Genomic DNA, 25,961 nt, shown 5'->3' with positions numbered 1-25,961 from the left:
ATGGGAAGAAGAGACAATTTAAAGAGCTTTTTTTTTGTTTTTTTGCAAAAGATATACATCCTTTCCATCACAATTCCATATCATAATTTTCTTTTATGTTATTGTTTTTATTTAAATGTTATCTTGGTTTTGCATTATTATGTTTTTTAGTAAGGATGAACTTCAGCTATGCTAAAAAATGTACTTGCATTGTAGACGCCTAACCTTGAAAGGTTTAATTACTTGTTTACACCATTTTATGGTATTAACACAAAGATTTTTTGAGCATTCTCCATTTGGGGGATCTAACATCATCCTCAGAACATTGGTTACATGAAAACCCGACCAAGAAAAACATAGTGAAATTTGAAGTACACAAATATCTCATTACAAATACTTTTGTTAAAGCTTATTAGAGATGAGAGATTGTACAGTCCCTGAGTTTGGCTCGAGGCAGATTTCCAGAACATGACTAAACTTTGGGTGGTGAAGCTAGACCTCATGGAAACCTATGAGAGCCAAACTTAGGTTAGGTGGGGAGCAGCGATTTTAATGATGCTTTAAGGTTTACATTGAAAATACAAAATTCCTTTAAATAACGTGCCTGTGAGTGCCCTTAACCTGCCTTTGATGTGCTGCATCTGTACAATCTAATGCAGCAAAACTAACATTTACAAAGAATAAAAAATACCATTAAAATTTCTGGCAAATGTCAGATTCAGCTGTTTTACTTCTGTTTGCAAACAGCCAGAGATTCCCTAACCCTAGACGAGGGTCTGATATAGATGTTAATAGGGGAACCCCACAGTAAAAAAATTGGTGTTGGATTCCCCCTAAAAATACATTCTAAACCCTTATCCTTGATGAGGTCTGGTATGAATTTTAAGGGGCAACGCCACGCAAAATACAAGAAAAAAAAACCATGGAGTCCCCCCCCCCAATCCATACCACTCCTATATCTGAGCATGCAAGCCCCCCCCCATCCACAAAAGGATAGAGGGGCTTGTCCCCCCTCCCCTGAACCATAACATGCCACATACTTTCAACATGGGGGGTGGGGGGTGTTTACCCTGCCACCTTGTCTTCATGTTGATGAAGTCATGGACCTCAACCCTTGCCCAGTGGTCGTGGGGGTCTGTGGGCAGGGGACTTAATAAAAAGGGGGCCCCAGATATTTTCCCCCATCCATGTATACAGTACATAGTTCCCCTCCTCATTCAAGTTTAAAAAAGTAAACAGTAAATAATGACAATGCACAATGTTTTTATTTACTAAAAAAGTACAAACAGAAAGATACATACAAAGTACAAGAATACTGTGGAAACAATAGTTATCAGCAAAGCATGTTGATGCGAAGACAGTGATTACAGCACAATAAAGGATGAAATTACATCATAGTGTCTTGTCTTTGGAACATAACATTAAATTCTCCAATAGTGTGTTTAATGCAGCCTTTGTACGCTCATTGGGTAATATTCCGAGCAATCCCAGGAAATAGAGCAGGATATGGGAGAAGTATAATAGGGATAGGTAGGGTTGTAGTCAAGGTAGAAAGGAAAGGATGGGTTGGGGAAAGATAGAGTTACGTAAAGGTTATAGACAACCATTAAAAATCTAATAGGACTCAATTTTGCAATTTTGCAAGTCTGCGTTAACATGTCAGTAGTGGATGAAAAAAAGCTCTGGTACTAAACCTCTCCCACCTTCTCCCCTTCCACAGAACAAATTCTCTCCATCCCCAAATCCCCCCTTTCCCCTCACACACATTTTCTCATCCACAAGCCTTCCCCCAGCACAAAATCTTTTACCCCCAAATCCCACCACAAATCCTCTACTCCCCAAATCCTCCCTCCCTAGAACAAATAACCCCAAAATCCTTTCCCAGTACTTAATCCTCTCCCTGCCCATATCTCACCTCCCAGCACGGATTATATTCCTCCCAAATTCCCTCTCTTTGTAATAATCCTCTTGTCCCCAATTCCCCCCAGTACTAACCATCTCCTCCACCAATTCCCTCCTCACCCACCTCAGCAGAAATCCTTTCACTATCCAAACCTCCGCCCAAGCACAAATCCTTCCCCCCAGCACAAATCTTCTCCTCCCTGATATCCTTCCCAGCACTAATCCTCTCCTACCCAAATCCCCCCCTCCCCAACACAAATCACCTTATCCCAAATCCCTTCCCCCCAGGACTTAATCATCTCCCTCCTCCAAATCTCTTCTCCCAGCACAAATAATATTCCCCCAAATTCCCTCTCCTAGCACAAATCCTCTCCCTGCTGACACAAATCCTTTCACCCTCCAAATCCCCACTGTCAGAACTTCATACGGGCGTATTTAAGAATACATCAATATGAAGGGCTGTTTTTCCCTGAACAGATGTTCTGTGCATCCACAAGCAGACAGTTCAGTTATACTCCAAATTTGACATCATTGCAGGTGTGGGTGCAAGTTCCTGAAGGCAGACAGTGTGAGTTTGGGGACATGCACCCACACCGATGTCAAATTAGGAGCAATATCATGTCTTACTAGACACGAATGGGATACCTGTGCATCCCATGCAGGCAGAAACAGCAATACGGATGGACCAACCAGACAGGGCCCCCCACCTAAAAAAAACCCAAGGTTTACTATGCTTCAGTTATGAATGAACAGTCAGTGATTAGTACCGATCACTTGTTGTGTTCATTCAGAGAAGAAAGGAGCTAGTAAACATGACATATTTACTGGTCCCTTCCCCAATCTCCATTCTGAAGGATCCTATCATGTGCTTGCAGTTGCCTGTGGAAAGGAGAGGAAAGAAACCGACAGGGGCGGGCACACATGGGGGAAACATATGGTGCACAGGGAAGGTGATGGGTGTGGCAGGCGGGGCAATTACTGGAAGCGATCCCTGTATGGTTCTCTCTGCAGCAGCTGAGAGCCAGCGGGAGGGAGAGGAGAAGAAGCCAGCTCTCAGCTTCTGTAGAGAGCCATACAGGGGATCAGTTCCAGTAATTGCCCTCAAGCCATGCTGATCACCCTTCCTGCCCACATCTGATTCACCCAGCTGCCTGGGCCCCCCTGCTGGCCTGGGCTCCATACAGGAGGACTGGTTGTACCCCCTTATCCATGCCTTTCTCACTCTTCTAAGTTAATTATTCACCCTCCTCGGTCAATCTGTCCTCCAGTACATTCCTTTATCCTGGCCAAATTTACAGACCTCAAAGCAGGATGGGAGCTATCCTTTCTCCCAGGCTGCTCCTCGTGTATGCCACGTAACAGGTCGGAACCGAGGAGGAGCCTAGGGGATGGTTCCTTTGGTTCTGTAGTCTGTCACAGGCAGCTGTATCCAGCAAAGAGCTATGCTGGCTGCAGCATTGGCAGATGGTTGTGATGTTGGGGACCCTGGGCAGTTCGCAGGAGGTACAGGACATATGTTCTGGGTGCCCAACACTAGCGTCACAACTGGTCTTAACCGCAACCTTATTGGAAATTACCTCACAATGTTCTTTAGGCTGAATGGGCATACTCCTACATCTTGTGGAAAGCCTTCTTGGAAATGTGGGGTTATGTATATTAATGCTTAGTTTTCGAATGGGATGTCCAACAAGCTCATATAGGTGTGATTTGTAGCTATAAACTTTTTGGCATGCTGTGTTATTCTGTGTTCTGGGAGGTATTCTTTTCCCACCTTCTCTTTAGGCCTTGGCAAGGTCTCTTTGATGAACTGAGAGAGAACAGTATATGAGATGATATCATTCCACTGATAAGAGGTTGAAGGAAGAGGTTAACCTACTTCAGCCAATATTAAAAGTTGAATTTTGACTATCGAGAGCTGTTGGATATATCTTGTAAACTTTCCTTGTACTTTATTAAATCAGTTAATGTGTTCTGATTGCCTACAGGTACATTTTAAAGCATGACAGTAACCGGTACATATTAAAAATACATAAAAAAATAAATAAAAGGGCAGCTTATTGTTAACAGTTAGTAGTAATATTTAGCATAAAGAACTAAAGAACAGCAGTAGGATTTTCAGAAAATTGATAACCAGCAAAAAAAACAAAAAACATATATATCTATATATATATGTATATATATATATATATATATATATATATATATATATAGATATATTTTTAAGGACAAAGAGGTTCCTTGGAAATCCTGTGCTAAATTTACACACTTATCAGGCCTTGCCTGCTAACAGGACTGCTACATCAATGTTGAGAAATTCCAAATTCATGAATTAGTAAGCATGACATGCAGAGTTGTATAGGCTTCACACTAAGACCCCAGTCACACTGGATGCGAATTGGCATGTGATTTGCAAATCGCATGCCAAATCACAGCCTATTGTCCCCAATTAGAGCGGTCATATCAGTGCAGTTTCGACTTGGTCGGAGCCGCACTGATTTCTAAAGTAGTACATGCACTACTTTTGGCGCAATTTGCATAGACATCTGTATCAGCCTTGGCAGTCAGTGGCTGCTGGTAACAACCCCCCCCCCCCAGTATTAAGCTGGAGGTAACAATATATTCTCCCCTCCCCCCCCAGCATTGGTGGCTGACTAACAATTACTCCTACCCTAGCTTTGGTGGCCAATGGCTGGCTGTAACAATAACAACTCCCCCCCTAGTGCTCAATTGCTATACCCCTCCCCCCCCCCAGCTTTCTTGGTCAGTGGCTGCCTGTAAATATAACCCCCCAGCTTTGGTGAGCAATGATTAGAGGTGACAATAACCCCCCCTCAGCATTGGTGGTTTGTGGCTGGCTGAAACAGTAACTCGCATTGGTGGGCTGTTACTTGCCAAAACAAAAAACATATAACCCTGCTGTAGCATGGGTGGTCAGTGGCTTGCCGGATAAATACTCCCTCCAGCATTGATGATCAATGGCTGGATGAAACATTAACCTCACCCTGCCCCCAGCATTGGTGGTCAGTGGTTGACTGTAAAAATAACTCTGCCAGCATTGTTGGTCAGGATTCTTTCAGTGCCAGGTGCTATAATGTACAGAGTATTCTAGCATCTGGCACACTGCTGCCACTGTACATATCGGACTGCCTCCAAAGATATACTACTACCACCAGGGACGTTAATGAGGTTGTTTGCCAGAGACACATTTCAAAATGTGGACTGTCTCCACCAAATGTGGACTGATGGCAACCATACTTTACGTGTGTCTACATTAAACCTACAAACATTCAATAACACTCCAGGCATTTTGATTTACAAACCTCAAAATATGTGCAACCTCTATAACATAATATTCTAAGATTTATGGCACTACAAAGCTTCTTGCAAGTTCTTGGTTGCTTGACTTATATAGGTGAGGTCACCTACTTTATAGAAGTAAACTTGCTGATATTTGCATTTTATTTAAACTACTTCTTAATGTAAAACCTTTATTCACATATATTGTCTTACATCCAATATTATAGTGCAAGCTGAAATAAATGCAAAAGGCGTACATTTTGAGCAAAGACACTATATGCTGGATATGATACAAATAAGCGTGTTCTAAGTGTATGGCAATCACGTCACTGTTCTTCTGGCAAAGCTACATTAAAGTACAGCTCTATAACTATTGGCTTGATAGGCATCAACTGGGACAAAATAACTGGATGAAATCCACAATCTAATTCTAAGAGCTTAAAGCGGAGTTCCATTTGTTTTATACAGTTTCCTTAAAAAGTTGCTTAATGGATATATTTTCTTTTTTTTTTTTTTACGTTTTACATACCTATTCTTTTTATTAGTCTGCACTTCCGTTTTACCTCGTCGCGGCAAGGTACGTCATATCCCATTGACACCTGGGATCGACAAGTCATCAATCCCAGGAATCAACGAGGTTCCTCCGCTTGTAGCATCGCATTATTTCAAAACTGGAAATGACGCAATGCCAGGCAGAGACCAGCGCCATTTTGAAATAGGGAAATCATTTCCTTTGTATATTGTCATTTGATTGACAGCTTGCCATAACAACAGGGCATGAACTTCTGCTGTTGTTATGGCAACCTGTTACAAACAACTTGCGCCGCACTCTGTCCATACTGTGCATGCGTGAGATCGAGAGGTGCATGCTGGGATAGCCAACAGCACCAAATCCAGAAAGTAAAAGCAGCGGGCTTCAGATGCCCACATCCATCATGGAACCTGCCTGCTTCCAAGATCAATTTAAGATTATTTTACATTTTTGAAAAAATGAGCATGATGTTATCAAATACAGTAGGATCATATGTAACTGCTGGTTGTTGCAATTATGGGGGAGATTTTTTAAAAGAAATTTTAGGTGGACTGGAACTGGAAAAGTGCTAAGGTTTCCACAGCATACCTACAGCATATCTTAACTCTTGCTGAACTACATACTGTATACCACATTAGTAGTATACAGTATATCATATAGTATTACATAGAAGCTATGTTGTAAAATGCATAATTCCCAATATCTGTCACACAAGCATGAACATGAATTTTAAAATAAATGTACTCAAGCCTTGGCATAAAGCAGCGAAACAGCTTGTGAAAGGCAACATGCTCCATAATGTAGGAGAAGGCCACATACTACATGCCACTCCTCAGACCACAGAGCTGCATTACCTCTTAAAAATCAATTGCAAACTGCATATGTTGTCATTATTTTATTTTTGCAACTGTCTATATTCTGGGTGTAGCAATAACATAGTAGCTCTTAGGTCTCATAATGAAGAAAGCATCTGCAGTGAGGTTCAAGTCTTCTTTTTTCACTCCTGGTGGAGGAGTGAAAGTAAACTTCTGTAGCATTCCTGTGAAAAACAGGAAGAGCTCCATCCTGGCCAGACTCTCCCCAGCACACACCCTGCGTCCTGTGTGGAAATGAAAAATACATGGTTATCGGGGCAAAGTTAGGGTTAAAGAAGACACTCCATTTTCTTGCACTTCCCATGTGTTACATCTACTGCTGTTGTGTTTAGACTGGGAAAGGCATTGTCCTTGAAAGCATCAAAGGGGGTGGGAACTGTTTCAGACTGGCCATTATTCACTTTCACTTATATACAGTACTGTTCTTGTCTTCCTCTGAAGTACACTGACCACCACTCCTGACACTACACAAAGCAGTCATAGATATCACTCCTTCCTCACCCCTTTCTTCTGAAATGCCATCTCAGAGGTACCAGTAAAGCCCCTATTATTCTTTGGAGCCACTGCTTTAATGTCATGGAGTCCAGTGCAGTCTCGGTGTCACCAGTAGGAGATCTGGAACACTCACTAAGGTGCAACCCAATTGTGTCAGGCAGAAGGTCAGGATACAAAGCAGGCAGAGGCAGAATGTGTGGGTAGTCTAAGCTTCAACGAAAAGCAATGTGAAGTGTCAAGTATCCAGATGAACAAAAAACAAACACCATCAGGCTCAGTTTGAATGCTTTAACCTCACTTTAAGGTCTGTTCAATGGCACTGGATGTGCAGCTTGCAGTTTGAATATGCCACAGTCTAGGTGAGGGCAGAGGAAAGAGTACAGGTCCAGCTTTTCTAAGCTTCCCAAATACAGCAGAATAAAGAAGACATCTAACTGTCTATGACTTGCACTTAATGTGCAACTATGGGCAGATTGTTTCAAATAGGTAGCATATACACTCACCGGCCACTTTAATAGGTACACCTGTTCAATTATTATAATAGTAAGTAAATATAATGGCGCCTATGGTAAGAGATCACTTTCTGATGTACCAGCCGTAAAAACCACCATAAATAAAGTGTGCAAAAAAATCAAAAAATTATTTGCACTAGTAAATAAATCACAAATATACCTATAAAAATAAACACATTTTGTCAATATAGATCATGAATATAAATAAATAACTGAAAAAAATATATATGAAAAAAAATATATATAAATGAATAATATACTGTATATAAGTGTCCAAAAGAAGTCCAAAATGAGATGTGTAAATTCAAGTCCAAAAAACTTTGTACTTTTGTGCACCTTTTTCGGACTTGAATTTACACATCTCATTTTGGACTTCTTTTGGACACTTATATATATTACTAATTTATTTATTTATTTTCATATACATTTTTTTCAGTTATTTATTTATATTCATGATCCATATTGACAAAATTTGTTTATTTTTATAGGTATAATTGTGATTTATTTACTAGCGCAAATTATTTTTTGATTTTTTTACACCTGTTCAATTGCTTGGTAACACAAATTGCTAATCAGCCAATCACATGGCAGCAACACAATGCATTTAGGCATCTAGACGTGGTGAAGACGACTTGCTGAAGTTCAAACCGAACATCAGGATGGGAAAGAAAGGGGATTTAAGTGACTTTGAATGTGGCATGGTTGTTGGTGCCAGATGAACTGGTCTTAGCATTTAAAAAATTGCTGATCTACTAGGGTTTACAGAGGATGGTCCGAAAAAGAGAAAATATCCAGTGAGTGGCAGTTGTGTGGACAAAAATGCCTTGCTGATTGCCAGAAGTCAGAGGAGAATGGACAGACTGGTTGCTGCAACATTCAGATGGTAGGTTCAGAATTTGGCATAAACAACATGAAAGCATGGATCTATCCTGTCTTATATCAATGGTTCAGGATGGTGGTGTAATGGTGTGGGGGAAGTTAGAAAAGGGGAACTATGGTTTTCTTATTTTTGCAGAGCAAAGCAAATTGTTAGTGGGTTCTGATGCATCCCTTGTAATAACAGTTGTGTAGCCAGTATTTTATTTACTCACCTTTGGAGAAAGCAAAGAATTCATCTCTCTTCATAAACTTCCCATCAGCATCAAGGAAATGATTGGGGTTAAATTCCCTAGGGCTCTCCCATTTGGTTTCATCATATAGAATTGATGTAAAAAGAGGGACCACCGGGGTTCCCTGTTAAATAATAGATAAGATAACTTTTAATTCCAATATCATAAGCAACAAATGTCCTTCTACTACTAACCACAATAATAAACATGCTTTTCTCTTGCAGGACACAAAGCAGCCCATTGTTAACAGATGTATGTGAAGAGGATTTGTCTTGACGTTTTCAACATCACCTTCAAATTCCATATTACACAGATATATTTGTAGCCTGGAATTAAGACACCCAGGTACAAAGTCCTCCTGACTAAACAGAAGTGAGCTCCAGCTAGCAGGAAAACATAATAAACGCTAAGGTATTGAGGTGGTTTCTGAGAATGGTTAGCTTGTGCCTGGTTTTTGAGGGGACAAAATAGAGTGTGAAGCTTTAATTCCTTTGTGTTTCTTGTGATGTAATGAATAATTCTTTTAATGTTCCTTAATATACTGTATCTTGAAAGCCCAAAGGGCAGGTCCACACACAAAAATGTTTTTAGGCTGGCCATACATGGATCCATTTTTAAAACAAAAACAGTGGGCTTATTGAAAAAAACTGAACTGATTCCACCGTCTGAACAAGCAAAGTGGATGGAAGAATCCTCCCCACAGTGCTATTGTACTCTGACAGAGGGGCTGATCTGCATTGCAACCTATTGGCTATGGTGCTGATTGAAGGAAATTTTTCCAACAAGCCTTTTCAAGAGAAGTTGATCATCAGACATACATAACACATACTTACTAGCCCATAGAGTTCATCATGGTTTTGCTTCAAATCGGAGTCTTCTCAGCTTTTTCTTTTCCCATGCTGTCATTTTGATTTGGAAGCCAGCTAAGTGATCAGGAAGTAACAGCCAGCTCCCAAATCAAAGATAGCTGTTGAAACACCACTACACATGCACATGCTACCAAACTGCCGATCAAAAATAAGGTACCCCCTCCCCCGAAAAAAACTACCTACAAATATGTAACTGGGATGGGGAGGATTAGAATGGTGAAAATTCTTTGAGTGAAGGTCCACTTACCTTAGGTATAGTGTAGCCTCTGAAGGTGATATCTGTGGGTGTAATGTGCGCTAAGTATTGAATAATGTTACCAATACGTTGGATTTCATGCACTACTGCCAGGCAGTAAGGCAGCACCTTCTGGTCATCCCATCTCGGAGGACGCTCCAGCCCAATCACTTCTTCAATCTCATCCTGAACTTTTTCTTAAGAAGGAAAATCTTGTGATTTTAGATGACGTTGAAAAACTTTCACAATTATAAATGATCTATTTATTGATATATTCATTGTAATGCATAACAAATATAATTTTAGAATTCCATTATTGATCAAAAACTACAGCAGCTTGCTGTCACCTATCAACCATCTATCACATAGTCATGACTGGTGGGTATAGTCATTATATATCAACAGGTATATAATTAAAAGGAATATAATTCTCCCTTTGTAGGAGCACATACAGGTAATGTTCCCATTTACTGTCAGGGGAAAGTTTTCTTGACAATTTCCTTGTTATAAATATAGTAAGTAAACTTATGTTGATATGTTCTTGCTAGATATCAATATGATATACGTAGGACTGGTACCTCTCTGATGCCACAAAGTTGAGGTCATTGAACAAAAACTCATACATAGAGGAAATGAGCTTTATACCAATACAGTTACCACAAACAAATCATAATTACAACTGTTAAGAGGGTACATGATATATGCAGTATGCAATTACCTTTTTTGGATATCTTAGGCACATGTTGGTCAATTAAAAAACTTCCCTAATTGGAATACTCACATATAATACTAGGGCTCCAGGATCTAATCATCCTAGTAATGGTTACCACAATTATACATTTCATGTAAGAGGAATAAGTTTATACATTTAAATATGTAGCATCTATTTTTATTTGTCACCTGTATTTTATTGAATGTTGTGCCGATAAAATGGACACTTTTTAAAAGAATATTGCTCAGTGTTGCTAATTTTGGACAGCACCTTCAAAGTCCAAGAATGTTTTAGAATTTAAATAATTTTATATTTATTAAGAGATGCGGTGCCTTTGATATCTGAACAATCCAAACAGGTTTTACGTTGCTGTAACTCAGATATGCTGTGCCTTTAACATTCTGATATTTGGAATTATTCAAATACACAAGCTCAGCATAGCAAATTCACAGAGTTTTAATTAGCTCTTTTATTTATTTAGCTTTCCAATATTTAATTGTGCGCTGGCAACCCTGAAACTGTTGCCAACTGAGAGTTTAGCTTTACTTAAGTTTCCACAATTAAGGTTATTTTTTATTATAAAACTAAAGGGTTGTTTTTGGTTTGTAGCATGTTGTTGTCTATTACTCCAGTGGAGTACCCCTTGGCTCAGGATGCTCACACATCTCCTTTTCCCACAATGCTCACACAACTCCTTTTCCCACAATCCCATGAGTTCCCATAAGCACCTAGGCATGACCATGGATTATATTTTCCTGTTACCCACCTCTGTAGCTCAGAGAGACTGCACTAAGGCAAAGGCAATAAGGCAGAGGCGGTTGGGCATGTGATCTGCAGTCAACTGTCATCCACTGTAAGTCCTGGACTGCAAACAGCTGGGCAGGAGCCCAATAGCACGCAGCTTCTACGGAGGACCCAGTCACTGCAGACAGTGCAGAGAAGCAGTATTGCTTCAATGCTACCAGTGTACTCCACTCCAAGTGGGGTGGCCCAATGTCTCCAGTTGTCTGCCTGTGGTTACCAGCCCTGGGAATCCTCCAACCACCTGCCTGTGGTGGCAGCCCAAAGATCCCTCCAGCTTTTCACCCCAGGCCTACCCTGGTCTTTACTGTGAAAGATGCTGTCACAGATGCTATGGAAAAGTATCTGCTACTGAAATGTTGGTCATTTTCTAATATTTGTGGTTACAGAACCTTATAGAAACCTTTCTGTACTACCTAGTGTCTTTATTTCTGTACAGAAACCTTGCCGTTGCAAGCTCTTGTTTGTACAGCTTCATACTTGGTTTTACATTGTTCTGTACCGTATGCACACCTTTGGCTATTTTTTCTACCCTGCACATGTTTAGTAAAATTTAAGTTAAAGCTGCCCTCTGCCTGATTATCTAGCTGATTCCTGATGATTGTTAGAGTATTCCGATTGCTGTGACTGGAATAGGCAAACAGAGGCACAATACATCAGCTAGTAAAAAAGAGCAGGAGAATAGGGCGTAGAACCTGTGAGTTTCTGAAGGAGAGGCAAGGGTAGGGCAATGTGTTAGCCAATAGGTGTTGAAAGGGGGTCATGAGTATTCCCTACTCAAAACAGAGACTTCTTTCTCAAAGAACTCTAGGATATTCTGCTTTTTAAATTAGTTTCTTTTAAGTTGATTCTCCCTAGTCTTGAGAAATACTCAGTAAAAGCAAATTCTATAATTTGTCATCATTATTTTCCAATGAGTAACCTGCTAAAAGTCTTACTTTGTATATGAGGGTATTTCATCATGAGGAGGATGGCCCACTGTAATGTAGTTGAGGTTGTCTCCGTACCACCAAGCATGAGATCAAAGGTAGAAGCCAACATGTTCTTCTCTGTAAAGATCTTTTCTTTCTCCTCCAATGCCTTTTCCTTTTGGGCAAATATTAATATCATTAACATTTTTAACCACTTAAGGACCAGACCTTTTTCTGGCACTTTGTCTCAGTAATTTTTGCTAGAAAATCACTTAGAACCCCCAAACATTATATTTTTAGCAGAGGCCTTAGAGAATGAAATGGTGATCGTTGCAATTTTTTGTCACATGGTTTTTGCGAAGCAGTTTTTTAAATGCAAAAAAAATACACTTTAACAAATTAAAAAAAAACAAGGTGATGCTTTAAAAAATTCTACAGGTTACCAGTTTAGAATTTACAGAGAAGGTCTAGTGCTAGAATTATTGCTCTCATTCTGGCTTTGATGGCAATACCTCACATGTGTAGTGCGAACATATACATATATGCACATGATCTATGTATGTGTTTACTACTGCGCACGAGCATGGGGGGATGGGGACGCTTTAACATTTTATTTGTTATTTATTTTATTAAATTCTTTATTTTTACACTGTCCCTTTACATTTGTTTTTGCTAAAACAAAAGATTTGATCTTTTGCTTTAAAAAAAATTGGCATTGTTGACATGGCGCCGGAACCGGAAGTGGTGTCATAACGTTGCTCTGGTCCACCTAGGCCATAGAGATGAATGGAGGCCATCTTCTTTACTCATCTCTATGTTCAGCTGCTGCCAACGTTGGATCGCTTCTGAGAGCTACTGATCATGCAGGTGAGCTCGGGGACCACCAGAAAGTGGCAGGAAAGGGTGAGCGACCCCTCTCGCCGCTCCCAAAAGTGATCTAGCAGCGAATCTGCCACTCGTATCACTTTTTTAAAAAAAGTCAGGTGCCTAAGGGAAAAATTAATACAGGGCTATGGCATCTAGCTGCAGCCATAACCCAGGTATTAATTTTCAAACTAATGACCTATTTTCCCAGTTAGGCAAGTTTAAAGAATTACTGCCATGATATATGTTTACATAGTTACATTGGTCCAGATTGGACCAATGTAGCTATGTACATACCATATCTGGTTAATAGAACTGGAATCTTGAAATCACTGAAGTAGACACAGCTTCTTCAGTGATATCCATTTGTTTTGGGCCCAGTGCATTCTGAACACATGATGTTGGCAACTCAGCATGGGCACCATGCAGAGAATGCTTTGCATTTCCTTAATTAATGCACAGTGTTTTCTGATTGAAAGAGGTGGATAGGCAGGGTGGTGACATCACACTGTCCACCTCTTCCAATCAGAGAATGCTTGGCATCCATTCAGAAAATTATCTGAATGGCTCCCGTGCCAAGTGACCAACCTCCTGTATTCACATTTCATCATTCTGCTCTGCATGGGACTCGGAGCAAGCGGAGACCACCAAAGTAGCACTTCAGTATTTTCTATGGGCATCATTCTAGCTGGACCAATGTAGCTATGTAAAAATATACAATGCCTGGAATTCATCTTTAAACACTTTATATGCTTCCAATAAATATGATATATATATCTTCCCCATGATTCCTTGTGAACAGATTTAGCAGGACTTTTATGCTCTGTGTAACCTTCTTCATTCAGATTCACAAATCCCTCTACTTATTGTTTCAATCAATAAGTGATCCAAAAATCGTGACGTGGTGACTTAGCCTACTTTTTAGGCATAGAAGGAGGTGAGCGCACAATCTTACTGGTTGGAGGATCACAGAAAGTCACTATTTTGTGATTAATAAGTCACCACGTCACGATTTTTGGATCACTTATTGATTAATGGGACTATATATTTTTTAGAGTAAAGTAATAATCACATTTTTTTATATGTGGACATTTTTTTTTAAATCATGTCATTATAATTGTTTTATCTATAAAAGTATGATTTGATTATGTTATGCGTTTATCACAAATCACAAGCATGGATTAATATATTTTTAAGGAGCGCTACATTTATAAATGTATTATTCTATGACACTGGATTTCAGCAAATTCAGCAAGTGGGACAAACTGCAAAATCAGACCAGGATTATAACCAGAGGCACTATAGAGGCAGCCCCTGAACACATCTTGGATGGAGACTGGTGACATTGTTGTGCAGATTTCCAACCAATGTAGTCAGTATAACATTTTATACAGCTTTTTGAATAATTAAACTTAAATACATTATTATTGAAGTGCTGCTGGATGTTGACCATCCTGTTCAGGCTACAGCATATGTGTTCCTGACCATTTAAACTTCAGGAGTTCCACAGTACTTGGTGAGCACTTTTCCAGAAAGAGGTTAAAGTGAACGTAAATCTCCAATGTATCATAACAATAACATACCTTATGTGACTCATCAAATAGTGAACATAAAACATATATTCAATGCATACAGTAAATTGAAAAGTTATTCCAAAGAAAAACAAGAAGTCCTCGTGTCCACATAAAAGTGCAAAAGCTTTGTTTCACTTCACAAATTGTCCACAGCAAAATGTAATAAAATTTCTTCCCACCGCTAAGTTTCTCCACCGTATAGCAAACATACAGAATGGACAAATGGGCCATGCTTACCTCTCTTTCTCAGTCATATACTCTGTCCTCTATGGGAGACACCAGTGCATTTCTTTTACAGGCATATCTCCTACTCCTGTACTTATCCAACTTGTTTATATGAGCCACGTTTTTCTTTTTTTTTTTTGGTAATCCATCTCTTTTTTCTTCCGTTTGAATTATGTTCTTTTGTGTTATGTCTTCTGCTGGGTGGCCTACCTCTGTGTGGGTCCAGCCACTTGGCCGCTGTATCTGTTTGCGTAACTCAATAAAAAAACTGTTAAAAAGCACATACAGAATTAACTCTCACCAGTTATTAAGACCCTTAGATATCAATGAGTCATATCAGGCAGTATGCAATAGATTAAACTCCACCTCATGTCAACTCCAATAGATTAAACTCCACCTCATAGATTAAACTCCACCTCATGTCTCTCAGGTCTGCTCTTCAGGCTTCCATCAGTACTCTGGACTGCTCAAACAAATTGCAGGGGATCCTCCCATAGTGTAAAGGATCCTCTTGACAAAGTCCATGTGACGAAGCGTGTCAAGGCAGTGGCATCAGATGCTGCATCGGAACTGGGAGTAGGGTATTCACCGTCTTTGTTTTAATGGATCCTGTTTTTAAACCGTAATACACTATGGGCAGGGCCTTCTTGCTTTCCCCCATGATCTCTTGGAGTGATCCAGGGTACTGATGGAGGTATAGAGAGGGGACCAGAGAGAATGAATGAGACAACTGATGGATTTTCATTTGTTGCATCATGCCTGATATGACCCACTGATATCTAAGGGTGTTGATAGCTGGTGAGAGTCCATTCTGTATGTGTTTTACTGCATGGTGGAGAAACTTAGTAGTCAGAAGAAATTTTATTACACTTTGATGTGGACAATACCTTTGCTTTTTTGTACAGTCTCCACAACTAAAATTTTCTCCAAGAATAAGAAAGCTATTCTGTATTTGTATTGGATGATGCTTACCCTTTCTTGTTTCTGTAGGAAGGCTTCACTGTAAGTCCTGAAGGAATCTTCACATTTAGACTCTTGTGCTTGTTTAAAAAGCTCCAGCAAAACTTCATTAAGCTCATCAATTCTCTTTACAACACGCCCAGGAGTTTTCAAGAAGTGTTTAAGTATTGGAAACACATTGAAGTACTGAAGATAAATAAATACAGCAGTTCAAATTGCACTTGGTAGTTGCAATATTGTTTACACCAAATAGGCAAAGTAGGTTTATGTCTATGAAATATCTAAATGTGAAAATTGTTGTGCTATAACTTTAAATGAATAAAGATGTATATCACTCTAAGTGCAAAACTTCCAATATAATTGTTATCCAATGATGTAAGGACTTTTTTAAAATCCCTTGTGATTCCAACACCAATAAATGAAAAATTAGCCTCTTACCAAACAAGAAGACCTCAAAGCATAAGAGGTAAATTCACACTTAAGGTAAATGCCTGAGGATCATCACAGTATTACCCATTAAGGATTGGGAATTACAAGGCACACAGCAAGGATCAATGGAACTCAGCTAAAGTTCGTACCTCCACTCAGCAAAGATTAGGATTCCACCAAAAGACACAAATAACAAAATTCATACTGCAAATCTGCTATTGCACTTATTAGTAAAAGGCAAATCTACTTGCATGAAACTAAATCATTCGAACAGTAAGACAAACCAGCCGCCACTTGGTCTGGATGAAGGCATGATGAAGTCAGCACAGGCTCAGCCCCACGTTTTGTCATAGAAGACATTCTCAAGGAGCCAGCTGACATCCTGACACATTGCAATGCTTTATACAGAGTCTGTGAATGCCATTAATGCTGCTCCATTGCCACAAACTCGAATAATTATTAGAACTCAAACCCCTGAACAGAAATAACATTTAAGCTTTCCAAATTTAATTAATTAATTAATTAATTAATACAAAATGTATTTAAAAACTAAGTTGAATAAATCAATTGATGTTTATACTGAAGCCAAATCCTAATAATTTATTTTTCTGGCCCCATCTAGTGGATAAAATGTAACTTAAAATAGGTGAGTGACAAAGGAGCAGCATTTAACAATAAAAATCACATTACCCCAATTCTTTTTTTTTCTACCATGAATAATTTGAAATAATTAATTAATTCACATTTATATCCATAAAATATTAAATTATAACAGTATAATAAAATAAAATAAAAATGTATTAAAACTTTTTTCAAAATTGATTAAAAACGTATTCAAAATAAAATGAAAATCTGATTAACTATTATTATTAAAATAATATAAATCCCAATTGATGTTTAATCGAAAGGGGGAATATGTTTGAAGATCAAAGATTCATCGAGTTTCTAAATGTGAGACTTCCCACGTCATGTTACTACCACACCAGCATGATAGAAATCTGTCCATATCTATTATCATTGGACTCAATGGATCCTTTGCATGAAAAATTGCATAATGCTTTGAAAGGCTCTGGAAACCGTTTTTAATATTGGCTACGTGTCACCAACCTTAACTTGCAGTGTCTATGTGGGCCTCCACATGTATTGCAGACCACACGGACACTGCAAGAGCTAAACAACATGGGTGGTTGAACATGTGAAAATGTGCAATATTATAAATCTTCCTCATAGTTTCAGAGGAAAAAAACTTTAATTTCACCTGCATTCTGACCCACACACTTGCACACTTGACATTTATGGCAAGTAAAAACAACCTTTCAAACCTCCAAACACAGTAACCCGGTGCATCTGTTCCACTATATTTAGAACAACTAAGTGTCTAAGATTGGGGGTCCTCCTGAAAATAATTGGGGGATTTTCTAGCAATCTAGTTCTTAGAACTTTGTAATTTTCAAAATACTCAAATGCTTTTCCAATAATTTCTTTTTACATATTATTGGCTAGAAAAAGTGGTACAGAATGACCATTCAAACTTACTGTCAAGGTATTTCCCCATTTGTCAAGCAAAGAGTTTCTCAGTTCTTCTCCAAAACATTTACAATGTTCTTATATAGTTCTGACTCTTTGTATCCTTTCACAAAAACTCTCTTTTTTTAATATATTAGCTTGAGTGTGATAGTCTGAAAGATCAGTACAATTTCACCTAAGGCATAAAAAATGTCTTTTTTGGTATGCCTCTCAAAAAAGATGGATGGTGGCAGCTGTTCATCAGTATGTAACCATTTCTATCAGTTTTCTTCAAAAAGGTTCTTGTGCATAACTAGCCACCCTTCTTGAAAATAGTATGATCTAAAAAGCTTCTTTCATTTGGATTTACCTCATATGGCCATTTTATCCCTAAACAATTATTGTTAAGATGCTTAATGAAATAATGTAAGGAATGGGATTCTTCACTTCCTTTCCATACCGTAACGGCATCACCAATACATTTTCTTTAGACTATGATCTCTGGCTTAGACTCTCCAAAGATGGCATTCTCCTCCCAGTGAGCCATCGATAGATTGGCCACACTGGGAGCAAACTTGCCATATCCACTGCTGTTTTTTGCAAAAAATATTTACAGTTGTTCCAAAAACTGTTGTGTTTAATGCAGAACTGTAAAAGCTCCATAATAAACATTACCTGTTTCTTTCCCAATGAATTGTCCTTATCTAAATAATATTTTACCGCTTCTAACCCTTTTTCATGAGGCATAATTGTGTATAACAATGACACATCTGCAATTACGAACAGGTATTTGTCAGGCTCCGCCCAACGGGATCTCTAGTGGTCCACAGCACGGGGTTTCCCAGGACGCGGAGTCTAAGTCCCAGTCTGCCTTTTCACCAGAGCCCCTGATGGTGGCGATGGACTTGGTGCAAGACTGGAACCAGGTCGCGTCCCTGGGCACCCCCGGCGGTGGCAGAGGGGTCCCGCTGAGGGTATGTGCCCGGGATGAGTCTGCTGTGAAGGGGATGACAGACCCCGATCCGAGCGGGATGGATGGGATGACAGATCCCAATCCGAGCGGGATGGATGGACGACTGCTAGGAGTGAGCAAGGTCAGACTAGCCGGGTCGGTATCGTGCGGGCAGCGTGGTACAGGGGGAGCAAGCGGAGAATGGTCGGGGTCACAAGCCAGGTTCAGCAGGTAGCGGGCAGCGTGGTACCGAGGGTCAGGCAGAGGGATGGTCAGGAAGGAGCCGGGGTCAGAGCAGGAGAGGGTCAGCGTAATCAGAACAGGCAGAGTTTGGCAACAAGGAAACGTACTAGCAGGGACACAGGAACAGGAACAAGACCTTGCGGCACTTTGGAAATGCACAGGGCAGATTTAAATAGGGCGCCCTGTGTTTCCATTGGTGCGGCCGCGATTGCTACTGCGCATGCGCGGCCGCCGCCGCGATCTCTGTTCGCCGGCCAGGAAGAATCGGCGATCTGCGCATGCACGCGATGCCGAGCGGCCGGGATCCCTGACATTGCCCCCCTCCTACGGGCAGCCTCCGGATGCCCAACCGACCCCTTCCTAATGCCTGGTTCCGAAAAAATTTCTGCACAAGTCTTGGGGCGTGCACATCTTGGGCCGGCTCCCACGAATTTTCTTCGGCCCCATATCCCTTCCATTTCACCAGAAACTGAGTCTGGCCTCCCCTTTTCCTACAATCCAGGATAGCCTCCGGTGGTTTAGACCTTCGATCCGGGAAGGGGTCTGGAGTTGCTGGTTTCAGTAGAGATACATGGAAGACCGGATGAATCTTCATAGATTCAGGCAGTGCGAGCTCGTATGCTACCTCATTGATCCTGCGTTTGACCCAAAACGGGCCCAGGAATTTGGGAGCCAATTTCTTCGATGGGCAGGACATCTTTAAATTTGTGGTGGACAACCAAACCTGGTCCTCCGGCCGCAAGCTCAACTCCCCTCTTCTTTTTTTATCAAAAGCCCTCTTATTGCTCTCCTGGGCCTTTGCCATCGCCTCTTGGTGCAATTTGCTATTAGAGGATAAAAAGCCCAGCATGTCCTGCGTGGCCGGGACCGTGACTTCCGGAATCAAATCTGGTAAAAAAGTGGGGTGGAACCCATAATTTGCGAAGAAAGGAGCCTGGCCTGTAGCAGAATGACTCGCGTTATTATAGGCGAACTCCGCTAGCGGCAGGAGGGTCAACCAGTCGTCTTGGAGGAAGGTAGTGTAGCATCTGAGGTACTGCTCAAGTGTCTGATTCGTTCGTTCTGTCTGGCCGTTTGTTTGTGGGTGATATGCAGAGGACAATGACAGTTTAATTCCAAGCGTCTCACATAGAGCTTTCCAAAATCTAGACGTAAACTGAACCCCCCTATCTGACACAATATCCTTGGGGATTCCGTGGAGTCTCACCACCTCCCTGATAAAAACCTGTGCGGTCTCATGGGCTGTCGGTGTGTCCTTTAAGGGTACAAAATGAGCCATCTTGGATAACCGGTCTACAATCACAAAGATTGCTGTGTGTTCCTGGGAGGGTGGAAGCTCTACAATAAAGTCAACGGAGATCATGCTCCAAGGTCTGTCAGGTATTGGTAGTGGGTGTAATAGGCCCGAGGCCTTGTTTCTGGTAGTCTTTTTCCTCTGGCACACGGTGCAAGTCTTAACATATTTCTCGCAATCCCTGGCCATAGTGGGCCACCAAAAGGTGCGTTGCAATAGTTCCAGGGTCTTGCGTATTCCAAAATGTCCCGCTAACGGGTGGTCGTGGCAGTATCCAAGTACCAAAGTACGGGTCTCCTCGGGAACTACAATCTGGCCTTCTTTCCAAAGAAGCCCCTCCCGATTCACTAAGGAAATACCGAGTGTGCCTGGCATGCCTATGGATGCGGTCTGCAGTTTGGAGCGGAGCTCAGATTGTAGGATCAAAAAGTTCCCTGAGGACAAGATTGTGTCAGGTTCGGGGCGTCTCTTCAGGGTCCCCGAACATATGGGAAAGCAAGTCGGGCTTAGTATTCTTTGATCCTGGTCTATAGGTAATGTGGAAAGCAAATTGTGAAAAAAAAAGTGCCCACCTAGCCTGACGTGGTCTCAAGCGCTTTGCTGTCCTCAAATATTCCAGGTTTTTGTGATCTATGAATATCAATATTGGGTGTACCGCCCCTTCTAATAAATACCTCCATTCCTCTAGTGCCACCTTGATTGCTAGAAGCTCCCGGTCCCCAATATCGTAATTCCTTTCTGCGGAAGTCAGTTTTCTAGAGAAAAAGGCCACCGGTGCATGAGCTCTTTAATGCCCTTCCTCTGCGACAAAATCGCCCCCACTGCGTTCTCAGACGCATCCACCTCCAGGATATAGGGCATAGATGAGTCAGGATGGCTCAGGATAGGGGCCTCAGTGAATAACCTCTTTAAGGTCGTAAACGCTTCCTGCGCTTCTGGTGTCCACTGGAAACGGACCCCCTGTCTGGTTAACTGAGTAATCGGGGAAACTAAGCCTGAAAAGTTCTTAATGAACTTCCTATAGAAGTTTGCGAAGCCTATGAACCGTTGGACCGCCTTCTTGTCAGTGGGTATGGGCCAATCTAAGATAGCTGACACCTTTTGGGGATCCATGGCTATTCCTGTAGTGGAAATGGTCAGACCCAAAAAGGAAATGCTATGCTGCTCAAAGCAGCACTTGTCTGCCTTAGCATATAGACCGTGTTGGTGGAGCCGTTCCAAAACGTACCTCACATGCCCCCTATGGACCTCTAAGGATGGGGAAAAGATCAGGATGTCGTCTAGGTATACGACAACAAAGATGTCCAGATAGTCCCTAAATACGTCATTAATGAAGTGTTGGAAAGTGGCAGGCGCATTACATAGGCCGAAGGGCATGACCAAGTATTCAAAATGCCCGAATCTAGTACGGAATGCTGTTTTCCATTCATCCCCCTCTCTGATGCGGACTAGATTGTATGCTCCCCTCAGGTCCAGTTTAGTGAAGATAGAAGCTGACTTTAATCTCTGAAAGAGCTCAGGGACCAGAGGTAGCGGGTAACGATTCTTGACAGTTACTTTGTTCAGGTCTCGGTAGTCTACACAGGGTCGTAGGGATTTGTCTTTTTTTTCCACAAAAAAGATACCAGCCCCAGCTGGTGAAGTGGAGGGCCGAATGAACCCCTTGCGGAGACTTTCGTCAATATACTCCTTTAGAACCCCTAATTCCCGTTCAGTCAACGGAAATATTCGCTCAAAAGGTATCTCCGAGCCTGGGAGCAAATCAATCGGGCAGTCATATGTTCGGTGCGGGGGCAGGACCTCTGCCCCCCGCTTACTGAATACATCTAAATAACTATGGTAGGCTAAAGAAATGGCTTGAGCCAATTCTGCCTCCATATCCAGACAGAGCAAAGCCTGCGGTGCAGGAGACGCACTAGGGAGGCAATGCTGCTGGCAATAGGATGACGGGAAGTGAACTGATCCAGACTTCCAATTAATCTGCGGGTCATGGGCTTGTAACCAAGGGAGGCCCAAGATCACCGGGAACAGAGGGGATGCAATGGCATCCAGGCGGAGAAGCTCCTGGTGATGGTTGGCCACTGTAGTGAAAATAGGTGGAGTTTCACGGTCCACTACCCCTGACCTAATTTGGGACCCGTCAGCTAAGAATATATTTAACCCTGTCTCCTTTGACTGTAAAGGAATCTGCTGCTGAGCTGCGAAATCCAGATCTATGAAGCAACTACATGCTCCAGAGTCTATAATTGCGGTAGTTACCACAGTTCTCCCTGGCAGCTGCAGGGAGATAGATACTGCTAGATAACTGGTGTTGTTCCTAACCTTAGGAGTAACTGTGGAAAATATCGCAGGAAACCTCCTCCTCTTGGCAGGGCAGGAATGTACTATATGGCCCGCTTCCCCACAATAAAAACAAAGCCGGTTTACCTGACGCCTCTGGCGCTCCTCAGACGTTAGTGGAGATCGAACCCCTCCTGCTGACCTGAGATTTGACGTATCCGTGAATTCCTGGTTCCGGTTGACCCGTGGGGACTTGGTCTGAACTGGAAGTCGCCTGGCTGATCTCTGCTCTTGGTTGGACCTTTCCCTCCTACGTTCCTGCAACCGGCGGTCAATCTGGATAGATAAGGTTATTAGGCCCTCAAGAGTATCAGGCATGTCAACTCGGGCCAGCTCGTCCTTCAGTGGTTCGGTTAACCCCATGCGAAATTGGTGAGACAGGGTCGCCTCATTCCATTTGGTGTCACCACCCCAACGCCTGAATTCGGCGGCGTATTCCTCCACTGCCCGATTACCTTGCCTTAGGGTATGTAGGGACATTTCGGCCGTCGCGGCCGTATCTGGGTCGTCATATAAGAGCGCCATTGCTTTAAAAAATGCTGTTACTGTACCTAACTGAGGGTCTCGGTTCTCTAGTAGTCGGTGGGCCCAGGCTTGGGGTTCCTCTTGTAATAAAGAAATAATGAACCCGACCCTTATGGTTTCTGATGAGAACATTCGAGGCTGGAGGTCGAAGTATAACTGGCAGGAAATACGAAACCTCCTGAATCTACCTCGATCCCCGAAAAAATGTTCCGGTAAGGGAACTCGGGGCTCTGGTGCGGATGTCAAAACTAGTGTTTCCCCAGGGCGCTCTTTTGCCTGCCGGTAGGGGTGGCTAAGGTCTGCATACGGTCACTTAATTCTGTATAGCCCTCCTGGAGGAGCCTAACCCCCTCTGTGAGGGTGGCAATGTGTCGGCACAGATCATCCAGGGGGGAAGTTCCCCTTCCAGACTCAGTCATGGCCGCAAGGTACTGTCAGGCTCCGCCCAACGGGATCTCTAGTGGTCCACAGCACGGGGTTTCCCAGGACGCGGAGTCTAAGTCCCAGTCTGCCTTTTCACCAGAGCCCCTGATGGTGGGGATAGACTTGATGCAAGACTGAAACCAGGTCGCATCCCTGGGCACCCCCGGCGGTGGCAGAGGGGTCCCGCTGAGGGTATGTGCCCGAGATGAGTCTGCTGTGAAGGGGATGACAGACCCCGATCCGAGCGGGATGGATGGGATGACAGATCCCGATCCGAGCGGGATGGATGGACGACTGCTAGGAGTGAGCGAGGTCAGACTAGCCGGGTCGGTATCGTGCGGGCAGCGTGGTACAGGGGGAGCAAGCGGAGAATGGTCGGGGTCACAAGCCAGGTTCAGCAGGTAGCGGGCAGCGTGGTACCGAGGGTCAGGCAGAGGGATGGTCAGGAACGAGCCGGGGTCAGAGCAGGAGAGGGTCAGCGTAATCAGAACAGGCAGAGTTTGGCAACAAGGAAACGTACTAGCAGGGACACAGGAACAGGAACAAGACCTTGCGGCACTTTGGAAATGCACAGGGCAGATTTAAATAGGGTGCCCTGTGTTTCCATTGGTGCGGCCGCGATTGATACTGCGCATGCGCGGCCGCCGCCGCGATCTCTGTGTTCGCCGGCCAGGAAGAATCGGCGATCTGTGCATGCGCGCGATGCCGAGCGGCCGGGATCCCTGACAGTATTCTTCGTTTATTTCCATTGTTTTAAGCATGCTTATAGTGTCCTGTGTGTTTTTCAAATAAGTATTTTGTACTAATGTCTGGAGAAAATGATCAATATATTTTCCTGCCTTGGCTGTTAAGGAATTTATTCCATTAACAATTGGATGGGGGTGTTCCAGTGACTTATCAATTTTTGGTAAACAATAAATCACTGGAGTCCATGGGGCAGAAGGGACCAGCCTGTGCTGTCATCATCATGCTGCCGGACTGAGCTTTGGCTGGTTTGTCTTACTGCTCAAATGCCTTTTGTTTAATATTAGTACGTCTGCCTTTTACTAATGAATGCAATAGTAAATTCACACTACGGAGTTTGTTATTTGTTTCTTTTGGTGAAATCCTGATCTTTGCTGAGCCGAGGCACAGGTTTTAGCTGAGTTCCATTGATCCCTGATGTGTCTTGTGGGTCCCAATTCTTAAAGGACAATACTGTGAAGATCCACAGTATTTACCTTGAGCATGAATTGACCTCTTTTAGGTCTTTTAATTTGGAAAGAGGCTGATTTTCATTAATTGGTGGGGGAATCACAAGGGATTTTGAAGAAATCCTTACATCATTGGATAACAATTATATTGAATGTTTTGTGGACTTATTCACATGTTTTGCACTCATGGGTAATATACATGTTTAATTAATTTAAAGATAATGCTGAACAATTTTTGTATTTGAATAGGAATAAAATTGCCTGTTCTGTAAACTGGGATTTTCATACACTATACCTTAGCCGAAGGATTCCCAGTGAGTTTAACAACATCATCCATTATAGTGATCATTTTCTTAAAGGTTGGGTGGTCGTAATCAAATCGTCTCCCAAATAACATACTGATGGTTATATTGGGGGGAGCATTATAAAACACCTGTTTCTCAAAAGGTTTACCTAAAGACAGAATAAACAATGACTGTTAAAGTGCAATACTTATACTAATTTTCCAGTAGTATACTTTAAATTTTAACCCTTAGGTGAGTTTGGGGCCATGCACCTGCACCTACACAGATGTCACATTGCGAGCAGTGGCTATACCCTTGCAGCAGATGCATCCAAATTGACTTAAATGGACCTACCGACATAGGGATGCACAGTACGCCTGCCCATCCCTGTGCAGGTAAACACAGCCCACACACAGGATACAGATGTATATGCCCTGTGTGAACGAGGGCTCAGTGTTTGGCTTTACATTGTTTACATAGTCTTCCACAACTGTTAAGTGCTAGACTTGCATCATGCCATCCTTCCTTCAAGGCTCATTGCTATGTTATGTGGAGGCTCATTAGGACTTTTTTTTAGTTTATGGAGAGAAATGACTAACATAGAGGGAATCACTGAACTACTGTAGGATAAGATAACTTGCACATTTTTGGCCCTGAACACCACAAAATATCTGTGCAAAATACTCAAAGTGCTATTCAGTGCAATATGTGCAAAAAGTGAATAATAAAGAATATATCCTTCCAATTTCATCGGTATAGAGAATAAGCAGAAATAGTCCTCAGATTAAAACATACTATATCCATGTGAACAAAGTGCAGATGTAGGTGCCTCCATTGCTGACGTCACCAGGAGTCAACTTGACCTGACTTTTACTAGGTTCTAATTTAAAAAACAATCTTTAAACTGAGATTTGTGAATT

The 25,961-nt window shown here is 41.9% G+C and overlaps 1 protein-coding gene across 1 annotated transcript in view; it reads right to left on the bottom strand.

Annotated features, from left to right (window-relative positions):
* Positions 1-6,590: 6,590 nt before the first annotated feature.
* Positions 6,591-25,961, bottom strand: part of LOC149473015 (cytochrome P450 2W1-like) — a 40,247-nt gene continuing 20,876 nt past the window's right edge. Inside the window, exons 4-9 of the mRNA XM_089684208.1 lie at positions 25,053-25,210; positions 15,865-16,038; positions 12,257-12,404; positions 9,818-10,002; positions 8,684-8,825; positions 6,591-6,809 (exon numbers count right to left, since the gene is read on the bottom strand). Of these exons, the coding sequence (XP_089540334.1) occupies positions 6,622-6,809; positions 8,684-8,825; positions 9,818-10,002; positions 12,257-12,404; positions 15,865-16,038; positions 25,053-25,210 (995 nt within the window). The 3' untranslated portion in view covers positions 6,591-6,621. The remainder of the gene's footprint in view (positions 6,810-8,683; positions 8,826-9,817; positions 10,003-12,256; positions 12,405-15,864; positions 16,039-25,052; positions 25,211-25,961) is intronic.

This window comes from Staurois parvus, unplaced genomic scaffold, assembly GCF_062004578.1.
Source record: "Staurois parvus isolate SC_StPar_1 unplaced genomic scaffold, SC_StPar_1.0 ptg000018l, whole genome shotgun sequence".
NCBI lineage: Eukaryota > Metazoa > Chordata > Amphibia > Anura > Ranidae > Staurois > Staurois parvus.
Note: the sequence above shows the minus strand (reverse complement) of the source record. Positions and strands in the feature narration are given on the sequence as shown.